Source organism: Tachyglossus aculeatus, chromosome 25, assembly GCF_015852505.1.
Source record: "Tachyglossus aculeatus isolate mTacAcu1 chromosome 25, mTacAcu1.pri, whole genome shotgun sequence".
Taxonomy (NCBI): Eukaryota; Metazoa; Chordata; class Mammalia; order Monotremata; family Tachyglossidae; genus Tachyglossus; species Tachyglossus aculeatus.
The window spans coordinates 26331086-26345656 of NC_052090.1; the positions used below are offsets into that span (position 1 = coordinate 26331086).

The 14571-nt window shown below is 52.3% G+C and overlaps 1 protein-coding gene across 1 annotated transcript in view; it reads left to right on the forward strand.

Moving 5' to 3' along the window:
- Positions 1 to 14571, forward strand: part of ZFHX4 (zinc finger homeobox 4) — a 144666-nt gene that overhangs the window by 110279 nt on the left and 19816 nt on the right. The window contains exons 6-7 of the mRNA XM_038766534.1: positions 3610 to 3711; positions 14433 to 14569. Coding sequence (XP_038622462.1) covers positions 3610 to 3711; positions 14433 to 14569 — 239 coding nt within the window. The remainder of the gene's footprint in view (positions 1 to 3609; positions 3712 to 14432; positions 14570 to 14571) is intronic.

Below are 14571 nucleotides of genomic sequence, written 5' to 3' on the forward strand. Positions count from 1 at the left end.
ATAATAATAATGGCATTTATTAAGCGCTTACTACGTGCAAAGCACTGTTCTAAGCGCTGGGGAGGTTACAAGATGATCAGGTTGGCCCACGGGGGGCTCACAGTCTTCATCCCCATTTTACAGATGAGGGAACTGAGGCCCAGAGAAGTTTTAGACTGTGAGCCCACTGTTGGGTAGGGACTGTCTCTATATGTTGTTGCCAGCTTGTACTTCCCAAGTGCTTAGTACAGTGCCCTGCACACAGTAAGCGCTCAATAAATACGATTGATTGATTGATTGATTAAGTGACTCGCCCAAAGTCACACCGCTGACACGTGGCAGAGCTGGAATTTGAACCCATGACCTGAAAACCCAAGCCTGGAAGTCGGAAGGATCAGAAGGGTTCTAATCCCGGCTCCATAACACGTCTGCTGGGTGACCTTGGGGAGGACACTTGACTTCTCTGTGCCTCAGTGACCTCATCTGTCAAATGGAGATTAAGACCGTGAGCCCCATGCGGGGCAGGGACCGCGTCCAGTCCGATTTCCTTGGGTCGATCCAAACGCTTAGTACAGCGCCTGGCATATAGTAAGCCCCGAACAAATACCATCATCATCAATCGTATTTATTGAGCACTTACTGTGTGCAGAGCACTGTACTAAGCACTTACCACAGTTGTCACTAGTGTCCCTGGTCCTTTTTTCTCCCGATTCAAGCGTCGGCCGGGACTTCCCTGGTTCCACCCCTGCCGGTCGACGGGCCCGCCGCTCACGAGCACCGTGGTCGGTCCGCAGGCATCCCGGCTCCGCCAATTGTCAGCTGTGTGACTTTGGGCAAGTAACTTAACTTCTCTGGGCCTCAGTTACCCCATCTGTAAAATGGGGATTAAAGCTGTGAGCCCCACGAGGGACAACCTGATCACCTGGTAACCTCCCCAGCGCTTAGAACAGTGCTTTGCACATAGTAAGCGCTTAATAAATGCTATTATTATTATTATTATTATTATTATTGTGGGGAGGCCTGGTCCACAGGAGGATTAAGCGGGCGGCCCGGCCGGGCCCAAGCAGGGTAGGGTGGAGTGGTGTGTTCGAGTTGGCTCCCCGCTCTACACAGACCCTTTGTTCCCATTCAGATTTCTCAAACTGTCGCCAGGGTCAGGGCGAGGTCAGCTACGCAGATGATGTATAGAAGATGTCTGGGAAACTGGGAAAGTCGCTGGAAACACTTGAAAAGCATACCAGAGGGGCGGGAGAGAGAGAGAGGGGGTAAGCGGGGATGCACATACACCCCCCTCCCCAGGCCGGACACCCCTTTCCCCTCCTGGCTCGTCCCTCGGGACCCAGTGACGCTAATAATGGCCGTACTTGTTAAGCGCTTACTACATGTCGGGCACTGTAGTAAGTGCTGGGATGTATAATAATAATAATAATAATGATCATCATCATCATCATCATCAATCGTATTTATTGAGCGCTTACTATATGCAGAGCACTGTACTAAGCGCTTGGGAAGTACAAATTGGCAACATATAGAGACAGTCCCTACCCAACAGTATTTGTTAAGCACTTACTATGTGCCAAGCACTGTTCTAAGCACTGGAGGGGGGATACCAGGTGATCAGGTTGCCCCACGTGGAGTTCACAGTCTTAATCCCCATTTTACAGACAAGGGAACTGAGGCCCAGAGAAGTGAAGTGACTTGCCCAGAGTCACCCAGCTGACAATCGGCAGAGCCGGGATTTGAACCTGTGACCTCCGACTCCAAAGCCCGGGCTCTTTCCAATGAGCCATGCTGCTGCAAGCAAATCGGGCCGGCCCACATGGCTCCCAGTCCTAATCCCCATTTTACGGATGAGGTGACTGAGTCCCAGGGAAGTGAGGTGACTCGGTCAAGGTCACTCAGCGGACAAGTGACACGACTCTTAGGCCCAGGCTCTATCCAGGCCCTCTACCGTGACCCCCGTGACCTCACCCCCCGCACCCCCAGACCCTAAGCCCCTCCAGCTGCTCCACTCTCAGATGGGTGCAAGGCCGGCGTGATGGAGGACTGGAAGGGGCCCATGGGGCCATGAGGGGCCCGGGGATGAGGGCCCCCGTCCCCATCCTCGGTCCACGCGCCGCGAAGCAGCGGGCCGGCTTCGAGGCGGCGCCCAGGAGGCCGGAGGCGCCTCTCTTTGTCCTCGGCGGGCAGCGTGGTGGGGGCCTCTCTAACCGGGGTCCGTCCCCCACCACCCCCCTCCCCGATCCCTGATCTCTGGGCCGCGGGGCCGGACCGTCAGACGCTAAGTAGCAATTTTGGGAGCTCAGCTGGTGCGGATGGCAGAGGATATTTCATTCCGCTGTCAAGAGCGTGATTAATAAAACATGGGGCGCACGGGGAGGGTTGGGGGGCCGCGGCCCCACCCCTCAGTCTCTGGAGCATCTGCAATGAAAATTTTATGCAGTGTGTGTAATTTCCAGTTAATGCCTGACACTTCCCCCGGCCGAGGCAGCGCTTGGCCCGGTTCCTGAAGGGTTAATCGTCTCTCCTGGCTCTCTGCTTATCGCCAGCGACTTGGGGGGGTGGGGGGGGCAGGGATGGTATGCAAATGGGGTCTGCGACCTTTCCCCTTCCCAGGGTTAATTTATATGGTCATTAAAGATTTTATGAAATTGAGCAGCCTGGCTGTTTGCATCCCATTTGGCCAGCTCTTAATTTATACAGGGCCGGCCTGGGTGGGGAAATGGGATTTTTTTTTTTTTGTCTGTCGGTTTGTTTGTTTCTGTTTGGGTGGAGGGGGTCTTGCTGGGAAGGGTCTGGGGGTCTGACTGGCAGGAGGGCCCGGGGTCGCTCCAGTCCGGTTCTGATGGGCAAGAGACGGTGATGAGGAGGGGGCAGGGCGGGTGGGATCGGCGGTCCGCACGCATACCAGAGGCCCGGCCGAAGCCCCCCGTGCACGTGGGCCTCTCTGGCCGCAGCTACGGATTAATCTGCCGGCCACGGCCCGGCGAAAATGGACGGAAGAACGGAACGGGATTGAGTTACTGCGAAGATTCTCGTGTCGTCCAGCGGCGAGGTGACCAGGTGGTGGCAGGGAGAGTGGGGTGGCTTCGCTGTCCCCCGCCACCCCCGCAAGGAATCATCGACCAGCCCGGGACTCTGGGGCTAACAGAACATATCGTAGTATTGTACTCTCCCAAGAGCTTAGTACAGTCCTCTGCACACAGTAATAATAATTATAATAATAGTTATGGTAGTGGTGGTTAAGTGCTTATTATGTGCCAGGAACTGTGCTAAGCTCTGGGGTGGATACGAGCAAATCAGGTTGGACACAGTCCCCATCCCACATGGGGCTCAAAGTCTTAACTCCCCTTTTACAGATGAGGAAACTGAGACCCAGAGAAGTGAAGTGACTTGTCCAGTGTCACCCAGCAGACAAGAGGCGGGGCTGGAATTAGAACCCAGGTCCTTCTGACTCTCAGGCCTGGGCTCTAGGCAGTACACCATGCTCCTTCTCCCTTTCGGGGATCACGGCCCGGAGAGACCCCCATCCCTAAGAGGTGGTACAGTGCTCTGCGCACAGTAAGCGCTCAGTAAATACGATTGAATGGCTGAATGAATAAGGGAGCTCTCTTCTGCTTCCCCCCACAGAGGAGCCGGGGGAGGAGCCGGACGCTACCGTGAAGGCGGACGAGGACGGGGCCCTGGGTGACCAAGACGACCGTCAAGCCAAGAAGGCCGGCAGAGATGCAGGTGAGACCTTCAGTCATTCGTTCGTTCATTCACCCGTATTTCTTGAGCGCTCACTGTGTGCAGAGCACTGTACTAAGAGCTTGGGAGAGGACAAAGCAGTAACAAAGAGACACATTCCCTGCCCACAGGGAGCTTAAGTCTAGAGCTGGGGAGACAGACGTGAATAGAAATAAGTAAATGGCAGATACGAACGTAAGTGAGCCCTAGACTGTGAGCCCACTGTGAGTAGGAACCGTCTCTATATATTGCCAACTTGTACTTCCCAAGTGCTCAGTACAGTGCTCTGCACACAGCAGGCGCTCAATAAATACGATTGAATGAATGAATGAAGTGCTGAGGGGCTGGGACGGGGGGATAATAATAATAATAATGGTGGCATTTATTAAGCACTTACTATGTGCAAAGCACGATTCTAAGCGCTGGGGAGGTTACAAGGTGATCAGGTTGTCCCATGGGGGGGTTCACAGTCTTCATCCCCATTTTCCAGATGAGGTAACTGAGGCACAGAGAGGTGAAGTGACTTGCCCAAAGTCACACAGCTGATAATTGGCGGAGCCGGGATTTGAACCCATGACCTCTGACTCCAAAGCCCGGGCTCTTTGCAAATCTGGGTGAACAGAAAGGAATGGGAGAAGAGGAAAGGGGGTCTTAGGGAAGGCCTCTTGGAGGAGATGGGCCTTGGCTAAGACCCTGAAGACAGGGAGAGTAGTTGTCCGTCGGACTTGAGGAGGGAGGGCATTCGAGGCAAGAGGCAGGACATGAGTGAGGGGGCGGTGGGGAAATGGAGGCACAGTGAGTAGGTTGGCATTAGAGGAGTGACCTTCGACCTCTTGCACGTGTTCCCGAGACTTCCTCCGGTCCCTCCCGCCGGAGCCCGTCCGAACGGACGGGGAATTCCCGCCCTTCGCCGTGCGCGTTGGGCGTGGGGCCGAGGGGTGGGGTCCGCCCCGGGAGCACCGCCGCTACCCTCCCGTTGACCTGTTTTTAATCACAACCATCTGACGGGAGAGATGCAGATAAGTTGGAGAATATTAAGGGGCGACCAGTGAGATTATTTTTTAATCAAATCAGTTTGTGGGCTTGTAATGTTCTAAGCGTCTTTCATTAATCTTTGCCGTACTAGCAATTCCTCCGATGACATATTCATTTTTCATCAGCCCGGGGTTGGGCGAGGACTTGAGTTCTGGTCCCGCCAGCAGCCGGCCGCCTCCCAGAAATCGGCATTTTTTTGCCGCCCGGCGGCTTCTCCGTCCCGTCTCGCCCCTGGATCATGGTGGGAGCCTGAGACTGGATGGAAAGGCGTGGGAGGGCGAGGGTCTCTGCCCCTGGACGGCCCGTGTCCTACCATTTTCTCAGACACTGACCTGCTGTCGGCCTTTGCTGGGTCGGGCCTCGCCAGAAGCGGTCCCCCACGGTTGCCCCCGTTCTCAGCGGGCACATCGCCCCTCAGAACTATGGCATCGCTGCAGCCGTGAGTCAACCGAAAGGGACGGTGGGCTTTTATCCTCAGAGAAAGGGTCCCATCATCAATCGTATTTATTGAGCACTTATTATGTGCAGAGCACTGTACTAAGCGCTTGGGAAGTACAAATTGGCAACATATGTCCCATCCACCAGGGCGAGGTTGGATTGTGCCAAAGGGAATCTTTTCTGCGGGAGCTTACTTATGCCCGAACGGAGGCCCCGGGTCCATCCCGCGGTCTCTGCCCAGCGAGGTTTCGGATCGAATCGCCGGAAAGGGACAGACGGGCCTCAGTTCCTCCCGGAGCTGAGGCGGGGGAGCTGACCGCCTCTGAGTGAACAGCTTCTAAGACGCAGACACGCCAGGTGGGGACACGGGGCAGCCGAGGGCCCCAGGCCGGTGAGGCCCATCCCTCCTCCCCACTGGGCTGTAATAATAATGATAATAATAATAATAATAATGGCATTTATTAAGCGCTTACTATATGCAAAGCACTGTTCTAAGAGCTGGGGAGGTTACAAGGTGATTAGGTTGTCCCACGGTGGGGGGCTCACAATCTTCATCCCCATTTTACAGATGAGGTAACTGAGGCCCAGAGAAGTTAAGTGACTTGCCCAGAGTCACACAGCTGACAATTGGCGGAGCCGGGATTTGAACCCATGATCTCTGACTCCAAAGCCTGTGCTCTTTCCCACCGAGCCACGCTGCTTCTCTAATTGACTGGTTCGTTCGGTCACAGCTTCTGGGGCCAGTGAGGGCCCGTCGTGAGGGACCACTGGGGTGGGGCAGGGCGGAGAGGGCGGCACCCCGACTCAGTCGATCGTATTTATTGAGCGCCTACTGAGTGCAGAGCACTGTACTAAGCGCTTGGGAGAGTACTATAGAACAGACACATTCCCTGCCCACAACGATCTTACAGGCTAGGGAATAACTGTGGTATTTCTTAAGTGCTTACTATGTGCCAGGCACTGTACTAAGCGCTGGATTAGAGGGAGCATTTTACAGACGAGGGAACTTAGGCCCAGAGAAGTGAAGTGACCTTCCCAAGGTTACCTAGGAGACAAGTGGCGGAGATGGCGGTGAGATGGGCATCCCCGCTCGAAGATAATTGGTCAGTGATTGGGGCTTCCAGCATCCCAGGCTCTGGGCCCATCAGAAGATTCCCGGGAAAAGCAAGGCACCGATCCCGGTCCCGACCAGCCGGGTGGGAAGCCAGCGGGACTCTTCCCCGCTGGGTTCAGGCCGTGGGAGGTGAGAGAAGGGGGTCCCCCGTTCCGGACCCCAGCGTCCAGCCCACGTCTCCGATCTCGGCCCCCCTGAGCAGAGGCCCTTTCTCCGGCTTGAATATTCATCGGTGGCACAAAAGCCTCCTAATGCCTCATTTATATTGTCATTGAAATCTAGTGCCACTTTAGATTAATTATAATCCAAATTACAGCTCTATGCGGTGTGAGAATTAATATGGAGTTTATCCAGATTAATCCATTTGCATTGAAAGTGGAATACGTCCCCACCGTGGCTGAGAGGAGCGGATTTTAATAAGGTGGTAAACAGGAGGAAGATGGAAATTAACCTTCATTATTGCAATTAAAATTATTCTTTCATTCTAGGATAATTAGAAGGAACACTACACCAGTAATTAGAATTCGGGGATCACTTGGCGTTGAGTTGCCCGACCCGATCACACGTGGAGCTTTGTAGGGAGGTATCCGGGGTTCGGCTGGGTGGCGGGGAGGAGCTTACTTTCCCCCGCTCGCCCCAAACTGTAAACATTTTTCACACTGCCGTCTTGAAAAGCAGCACGGTTTAGTGGACAGAGCACGGGCCTGGGTATCAGAATGACTTGATTCATTCATTCAGTCGTATTTATTGAGCGCTTACTGTGTGCAGAGCACTGTACTAAGCACTTGGGAAGTACAAGTTGGCAACATATAGAGACGGTCCCTACCCAACAGCGGGCTCACAGTCTAGAAGCAGGAGACAGAGAACAAAACCAAACATACTAACATATTGGGGTCTGATCCCAGCTCCGCCACTTGTCGGCTGGGTGACCTTGGACTAGTCACTTCACTACTCTGAGCCTCAGTTGTCTTGTCTTATGCCGTCAAGTTTCCGACATCACGGACACAGAGGCTCAGAGGAAAGAGCTCGGGCTTTGGAGTCAGAGGTCATGGGTTCAAGTCCCGGCTCCATCACTTGTCATCTGTGTGACTTTGGGCAAGTTTACTTAACTTCTCTGGGCCTCAGTTCCCTCATCTGTAAAATGGGATGAAGACTGTGAGCCCCGTGGGACAACCTGATCACCTTGGAAACTCCCCAGCACTTAGAACAGTGCTTTGCACATAGTAAGCGCTTAATAAATGCCATCATTATCATCATTATTATTATTATTATCTCTCCCAGAACGCCCTGCTCTCCATCTGCAATCATTCCGGTGGCGTTTCCAGAGAGTTTTCTTGGTAAAAATACAGAAGTGGTTTCATCTCCCCCTTCTAGACTGTGAGCCCACTGTTGGATAGGGACCATCTCTATGTGTTACCAACTTGTACTTCCCAAGCGCTTAGTACAGTGCTCTGCGCACAGTAAGCGCTCAATAAATATGATTGAATGAATGAATGAACCTGTAAAATGGGGATTTGAACCCCCGACCTCTGACTCCAAAGCCCGGGCTCTTTCCACGGAGCCATGCTGCTTCTTTCTCCGGGATGGGAGGGTGTGAACAGGGAGCCAGCGGAGAGCTGAGAGGGGAAAGGGAAACCCGGGGGAGGGGGTTGGTTTGATGACCAGTCCAATAATGGAGGATCGTGAATTCATTCATTCAGTCGTATTTATTGAGCGCTTACTGTGTGTAGAGCACTGTACTAGGTGCTTGGGAAGTACAAGTCGGCTCCTCACAGCTCACCTCCTCCAGGAGGCCTTCCCACACTGAGCCCCCTTTTTCCTCTCCCCCTCCCCAGTCCCTCTGCCTTACCTCCTTCCCCTCCCCACAGCACCTGTATATATATATATATACACGTTTGTACGTATTTATTACTCTATTTTATTTGTACATATTTATTCTATTTATTTCATTTGTTAATACGTTTTGTTTTGTTGTCTGTCTCCCCCTTCTAGACTGCGAGCCCACTGTTGGGTAGGGACAATCTCTAGATGTTGCCAACTTGTACTCCCCAAGTGCTTAGTACAGTGCTCTGCACACAGTAAGCGCTCAGTAAATACGATTGAATGAATATAGAGACGGTCCCTACCCAACAGCGGGCTCACAGTCTAGAATTCGACTGTGGGCAAGAATTTGGGCAAGTCCAGAATTTGATCTCAAGCAGTGACCGGAAACCCGTCACTGCATTTTCCGAGTTGCCTTCCGCCTCCCTAGTTGACTAGCTCTCCTCGCTGTGCTCCAGTGCTAGTGGCTGGAGCCCAGTCTTGGGGGTCAGAAGGTCATGGGTTCTAATTCCGGCTCCACCGCTTGCCTGCTGTATGACCTTGGGCAAGTCACTTAACTTCTCTGCGCCTCAGTCACCTCATCTGTAAAATGGGGATTGAGACTGTGAGCCCCACATGGGACAGGGACTCTGATTTGCTTGTATCCATCCCAGTGCTTAGTACAGTGCCTTGCATACAGTAAGTGCTTAACAGTACCATAATTATTAATTATTATTATTATTATTATTATTAACCTTGGCTCCGCCACTGGTCTGCTGTGTGACCTTGGGCAAGTCAGTTAACTTCTTTGTACCTCATCATCATCAATCGTATTTATTGAGCGCTTACTGTGTGCGGAGCACTGTACTGTACCTCAGTTACCTCAGTTAAGTGGGGATTGAGGCCGTGAGCCCCACTGCGAACAGGGACTCTCATTTGCTTGTATCCATCCCAGCACTTAGTACGGTGCCTTGCACATCGTAAGCGCTTAACAAATACCATAATTATTAATTGTTATTATTAATAATAAGAATCCTGACTCCACCACTTGTCTGCTGTGTGACCTTGGCAAGTCCCTTCTCTGTGCCTCAGTTCCCTCATCTGAAAATGGGGATTAAGATCGTGAACCCTGTGTGGGACAGGGACCGTGTCCAACCTGTGTCTACTCCAGTGCTTAGCAAGTGCTTAGCCAATGCCATCATCATCATTATTATTAAATGAGTCCCGGGATTGGATCCCTCTATTCGAGTCAGTCGGAACCAGAATGGGTTCGAGGAAGGGGAAGGAGGCGTCTGTGCTCAGGGAGACGCACGGCCTGGGATCTCTCTGGCCGTCCCATGGCCTCGCTTCTCGGCGGCCGACTGGAAAAAAATCCCGGCTAATCAGAAAGGCGGAGGGAACCCAGTCACTGTGAGCCCGCTGTTGGGTAGGGACCGTCTCTATAGGTTGCAAACTTGTACTTCCCAAGCGCTTAGTACAGTGCTCTGCACACAGTAAGCACTCAATAAATACGATTGAATGAATGAATGAACAACATCCATCCATCCCTATCATTTCCGCTTTCTTCTGGGGGCGGGGATTCATTCATTCAATTCTATTTCTTGAGCGCTTACTGTGTGCAGAGCACTGTACTAAGTGCTTGGGAAGTACACATAATTCACACCCTTCCTCTGCCTTCTAGTGTTCTGCCCCTCCCGCCCCCCGAGAGGAGAGGGGATGGATTTTCTTTGTTCTTTTTCATACTGCCTCTCATCCCCTCTGTCCTTACGTTCAAATGGAAACCGGGTTTTCGGTCATCGAGGTGCACTGCCTTCATTCCACGAGCCTCCCGCGGTTGGAACTTGTTTGTTTTGCTTGTTTTATGGTATTAGTTAAGCGCTTACTCTGTGCCAAGCACTGTTCTAAGCACTGGGTGCTTACAGGTTTATCAAGTTGGACCCAGTCCCAATCGGGGGCCGCACTCAGGCCCGGTCTCTGTTTGCGGCCGTGCCGGTGGGGGTCGACGGCTTGGCTCCGTCGCCCTCGGACGTGGTCCGGTGACGGCCTCCTCGCCCGGGAAATCATTCCGTCTCGAATTGACTGGAAGAGGGTGCAAATTGAAAGTTAAAATTAGAAATCTTCAGGATAAACAGCAGCGAGAAGGTGGGACGGTGCCGTGACAGGATGCGATTGGCTGGAAAAGGAGGCTTCGTGTCGGGCGGGAGACCGCCGCCTCTCCCTGGGGTCTCCCCTCGCCGCCGTGGGCCGGGGGGCCGTTGCCAGCGCAACCCGAGCGGCAGGATTGGCCGAGGGAGGAGTCGATTCCGTTCCGTGTCGAAGTCCGCTGGAGATGCTGGTGGGAGGTCTCTGTCATCGATTAATCTTTGAAGGCAACCCGAGGTTATCTAAACAGGAGGGAGAGGACTCCCTTCTGAAAGGTATCGATAGAGTCCCCTCGGCCGAGGGACGGAATACAAGTGTGATCTTGCATTTTCCGAGGGCCGTTTTCCGCCAGCCACACACGCGACAAAAGGTTAGCGCTTTGCTCCGTCTCACTTGAAATCGCTGGGAGCCTAAGGACGGATGCTCTATGGGGTAAGCGCTTCCTAGGTGCCAAGCACTGAACTGAGCGCCGGGGAAGGGTCAGAATCATCATCAATCGTATTTATTGAGCGCTTACTGTGTGCAGAGCACTGTACTAAGCGCTTGGGAAATACAAGTCGGCAACATATAGAGACAGTCCCTACCCAACAGTGGGCTCACAGTCTTAAAGTGGGCTCACAGTCTAAAAGAATCGTTGCGCTTGACCCAATCCCTGTCATTCGTTCATTCACTCGCTTGGTTGCATTTAGTGAGTGCTTACTGTGTGCAGAGCACTGTACTAAGAGCCTGGGAGAGTACAGTAGAGAAGCAGCGTGGCTCAGTGGAAAGAGCCCGGGCTTTGGAGTCAGAGGTCATGGGTTCAAATCCCTGCTCCGCCACTTGTCAGCTGCGTGACTTTTGGCAAGTCACTTCTCTGGGCCTCAGTTCCCTCATCTGTAAAATGGGAATGAAGACTGCGAGCCCCCCGTGGGACAACCTGATCACCGTGTAACCTCCCCAGTGCTTAGAACAGCGCTTTGCACATAGTAAGCGCTTAAAAAATGCCATTATTATTATTATCATTATTACAGTAGAACAATAAACTGACACATTCCCCGCCCGCAGTGAGCTTACAGCCTAGAAGGGGAGACAGACATTAGTGGAACTAAATAAATGACCGCTATGGACATAAATGCTGCGGGGCTGGGAGGGGGGATGAAGAAAGGGAGCGAGTCAGGGCGACGCAGAAGGGAGCGGGAGAAGGGGAAAGAAGGGCTTAGTCGGGGAAGGCCTCTTGGAGGAGATGGGCCTTCGATAAGGCTTCGAAGCAGGGGAAGAGTCATCCTCTGTGGGATTTGAGGAGGGAGGATGTCCCAGGCCAGAGGCAGGATGTGGGCAAGAGGCCGGTGGCGAGATAGATGAGATGGAGGTCCAGTGAGAAGGTTGGTGTTAGAGGAGCCAAGTGTGCAGGCTGGGTTACAATGGGGGAGTATTCACCTCTCAAGTAGGAGGCGGGGACAGGTATTTAATTCATTTGTTCATTCATTCAGTCGTATTTATTGAGCGCTTACTGTGTGCAGAGCACTGGACTAAGAGCTCGGGAAGTCCAAGTCGGCAACATCTAGAGACGGTCCCTACCCAACAACGGGTTCACAGTCTAGATGGGGGAGACGGACAACAAAACACGTAGACAGGTGTCAAAATCGTCAGAATAAATGGAATCAAAGCTATATGCACATCACTAACAAAATAAATAGAATAGTAAATATGTACAAGTAAAATAGAGTGTTAAATCTGTACAAATATATACAGGTGCTGTGGGGAGGGGAAGGAGGTAGGGCGGGGGCGATGGGGAGGAGGAGAGGAAAAAGAGGGCTCAGTCTGGGAAGGCTTCCTGGAAGAGGTGAGCTTTCAGTAGGGCTTTGAAGGGAGGAAGAGAGCTAGCTTGGCGGATGTGCAGAGGGAGGGCACTCCGGGCCAGGGGGAGGATGTGGGCCGGGGGTCGACAGCGGGACGGGCGAGAATGAGGCCCAGAGAAGAGGTGAGCGGTGGCAGAGGAGCGGAGGGTGCGGGCTGGGCTAGAGAAGGGAGGTGAGGTAGGAGGGGGCGAGGTGATGGACAGCCTTGAAGCCGAGAGTGAGAAGTTTTTACTTGATTCATAGGTTGACAGGCAGCCACTGGAGTTTTTGAGGAGGGGAGTGACGTGCCCAGAGCGTTTCTGTACAGAGATGATCCGGGCAGCAGAGTGAAGTATAGACTGAAGTGGGGAGAGACAGGAGGATGGGAGATCAGAGAGGAGACTGTTGCAGTAATCCAGTCGGGATAGGATGAGAGATTGAACCAGCAAGGTAGTGGTTTGGATTGAGAGAAACGGGTGGATCTTGACGATGTTTTGGAGGTGAGACTGGCAGGTTTTGGTGACGGATTGGATGTGTTAATCCCCGTTTCATGGATGAGGAAACTGAGGCCCAGAGAGGTGAAGTGATTTTTTTTTTTAATGTTTTTTGTAAAACGGTTGCTATGTGTCAAGCACTGTCCTAAGCCCAGGCGTAGATAAAAGTTAATCGTGCCGCATACAGTTCCTTTCCACATGGGGCTCACAGTCTAGGTAGGAGGGATAACAGGTGTAGAGTCCTCATTCTTCAGTTGAGGAAACTGAGGCCCAGAGAAGTGAAGTGACTCACCCAAGTTCACCTGGCAAGCAAATGGCAAAGCCAAGATTAAAACCCAGGACCTCTGCCTCCCAGTCTCGGGGTCTTTTTAGAAGTCCCCGCTGTTTCCCAAGGTTAAGATCCCTCAGCAGAGCAGTAGGATAATAATAATGATAATAATAATAATAATAATGATAATAATGGTTGCGGTAGTTGTTAAGCTCTTACTATGTGCCAAGCACTGTTCTAAGCACTGGGGTAGATACAAGTTAATCAGGTTGGACGCAGTCCCTGCCCCACATGGGACTCATACTTTTAGTCCCCATTTTACGGATGAGGTAGCTGAGGCCCAGAGAAGTGAAATGACTTGCCCAAGGTCATGCAGCAGTCATGTGGCGGAGCCGGGTTTAGAACCCAGGTCCTTCTGACACCCAGCCTCATGTTCTATCCACTAGGCCACACTATTTCCTCAGCCGTTAAGAGGAGCCAAGCCACGAGGTAGATACTAGAGATCCAAGGCAGACACCCTCTAGACTGTAAGCTTATTGTGGGTGGGTACTATGTATGTTTATTAATAATAATAATAATGATGGTATTTGTTAAGCACTTACTATGTGCCAAGCACTGTTCTAAGCACTGGGGGAATACAAGGTGTTCAGGTTGTCCCACATGGGGCTCACAATCTTAATCCCCATTTGACAGATGAGGTAAATGAGGCCAGAGAAGGGAAGTGACTTGCCCAAAGTCCCACAGCTGAGAGTTGGCGGAGCCAGGATTTGAACCCATGACCTCGGACTCCAAAGCCCAAGCTCTTTCCACAGAGCCACACTGCCCAAGAACTCAGTTTAAGACCATGAGGCCCATGTGGGACAGGGACCGGCTCCCACTTGACTTGCTTGTATTCACCCCAGCACTTAGTACAGTGCTTGGCACACTCATTCATTCAATCATATCTATCGAGCGCTTACCGTGTGCAGAGCACTGCACTAAGCACTTGGGAGAGTACAATGAAACACTAAACAGACACATTCCCTGCCCACAGTCAGAGCTTAACAAATACCACAATCATCATCATCATCATCACATTAAGCGCTAGACAAATGCCACGTGTTATAGTCATCACGATCTCGTGTGCTCAGCGCAGTGTTTGGCACATAATGTAACTTTGGGCAAGTCACTTGGCTTCTTCTAGACTGTGAGCCCACTGTTGGGTAGGGACTGTCTCTATATGTTGCCAACTGGTACTTCCCAAGTGCTTAGTACAGTGCTGTGCACACAGTAAGCGCTCAATAAATACGATTGATTGATTGATTGATTGATTGATTGACTCTCTGTGCCTCAGTTACCTCATCTGTAAAATGGGGATGAAGACTGTGAGCCCCACGTGGGACAATCTGATCACCTCGTAACCTCCCCAGCGCTTAGAACAGTGCTTTGCACATAGTAAGCGCTTGATAAATACCATCATTATTATTATAGCGAGTGCCGAACAAGTACCGCCGCTTTTGCCCATCGATCCCAGAGGCTCGGAAATGGATCCACTTCCCGTGGGAGCCCGGTGGGAGACAGGTGGGAGCGTCGTCACGGCCCTGATGTTGTGGTGCCGTTTTGTGTGTTGGCGACAGGGCGAGGCACCCCGGAGAAGGCGATCAAGGTCACCGTCGGGGTAGGGACGAAAACGCTCCTGCCACCGGAAGAGGAGGAGGATGGTCCGGCTAAACGGCCCGGCTCCGCCGAGGACAGAAAGTTCTGCCCCGAGCAGGT